Source organism: Macadamia integrifolia, chromosome 3 (genome assembly GCF_013358625.1).
Source record: "Macadamia integrifolia cultivar HAES 741 chromosome 3, SCU_Mint_v3, whole genome shotgun sequence".
NCBI lineage: Eukaryota > Viridiplantae > Streptophyta > Magnoliopsida > Proteales > Proteaceae > Macadamia > Macadamia integrifolia.
The window spans coordinates 36,951,700-36,953,254 of record NC_056559.1 but is presented as its reverse complement, the minus strand read 5'-3'; the positions used below and the strand labels follow the sequence as shown (position 1 = coordinate 36,953,254).

Below are 1,555 nucleotides of genomic sequence, written 5' to 3'. Positions count from 1 at the left end.
CCTCCCCACTCTTCATAATCCCTTCCCTCTTCTTCCCTTCTCTTCCCCACCTCTCTCTCTCTCTTTCTGCAACTCTTTCTCTCATCTGTGCTCTCTGACTCTTAGTGGGCTTAGCCTGGAGAAGATTACAAGAATAATAATAAGAAGAAGATGGTGAAGAACGATCTCTACATAACTGTACCCAGTTTCTTCAAATGTCCAATCTCCCTGGACGTCATGAAATCTCCCGTTAGCCTCTGCACAGGCGTCACCTACGACCGCTCCAGCATCCAGCAATGGCTAGACAGTGGTAATAACACCTGCCCAGCTACCATGCAGCCTTTACCTAGCAAAGATTTTGTTCCCAACCACAACCTCCACCGTCTCATCCAGATCTGGTCCGATTCCCTTACCCCTTCTTCCTCTTCCGTTGTCTCCCCTGAACAGGCCCGAAACTTGATCAACAACATCCACCACCAAGTCGATCACGGTCACGATCACGATCACGACCACTCAACCACCGGGGATTGCTTCGGTTCTTTGTCCAAGATCATCGATTTTGCAAGAGAATCCGATGATAACCGCAAGTTCCTCGCCGAGACAGATGGTATCGTTGCAACAATCGTTGGTGTTCTGGCTAATGACGCCGATACGATGATCTTCGAACAGGCCATTCGGGTTTTGGACCTGATTCTCGCGGATTACAGAGATAAAGAGCAGCTCATGAGATTTATCCTGAAGAGCGACCGTGATTTCATGTCTTCCATTCTTCTGGTGCTTCAGAAGGGAAGCTTGGATTCCAAAATCGCATCAGCTCGGGTTTTGGAAGCCATAGCCGTGGACCCAGAATCTAAACTTCTGATCGCCGAGAAGGAAGGCGTCTTACTTGAACTGATGCGTTTGTTGAGCCCCGTGACGGATGATTTGACGGCCACGGCAGTTGAAGCTGGATTATCTTGCTTGATTGCGGTATCTATGCAGCGGCGGATCAGATTACAGATCGTGAGACTTGGGGTAGTCCAAGTGTTGGGGAAATTGCTCCAACGACCAGATTCTGGAGCTTCCGTGGTTGAGAAGGTTTTGAAATTATTAGAGATGGTGTCAACCTGCACAGAAGGTCGCACAGCCATATGTGAAGACCCGAACTGCGTCTCTGCCATCGTCAGAAAAATGCTGAAGGTGTCTAAGGAGGCGACGGAACACGCGGTGGTGATACTGTGGAGCGTTTGCCATCTGTTCAGAGACCAGACTGCCCAGGAGGCCGTCACCAAGGCCAACGGCTTGACAAAGATTTTGCTTCTGATGCAGAGTAATTGTTCGCCGTCGGTCCGGCAGATGTCCGGCGACCTCCTTAAGATCTTCCGTGTCAATTCAAAATCTTGTCTTTCTGGCTATGATACTAAAACCACCCACATCATGCCTTTCTGACTATTCTTCTTCTTATCCTTAAGAACACTAATCACTGGGGAAAGGAAAAAAAATTCCCAAAAACAAAAAGGAAAAGACTGTAAATGAAGAGAAAATTTTGTTAACGGAAAGGAAATTATACAGAGAAAACCCAATTCAATTTTGTTCA

General features: G+C 47.5%; 1 protein-coding gene across 1 annotated transcript; it reads left to right on the top strand.

Annotated features, from left to right (window-relative positions):
* On the top strand, positions 1–1,555 carry LOC122073173 (U-box domain-containing protein 28). Its single transcript, XM_042637710.1, has one exon. The coding sequence runs from the start codon at positions 151–153 to the stop codon at positions 1,405–1,407; it is 1,257 nt and encodes a 418-aa protein (XP_042493644.1). The 5' UTR covers positions 1–150; the 3' UTR covers positions 1,408–1,555.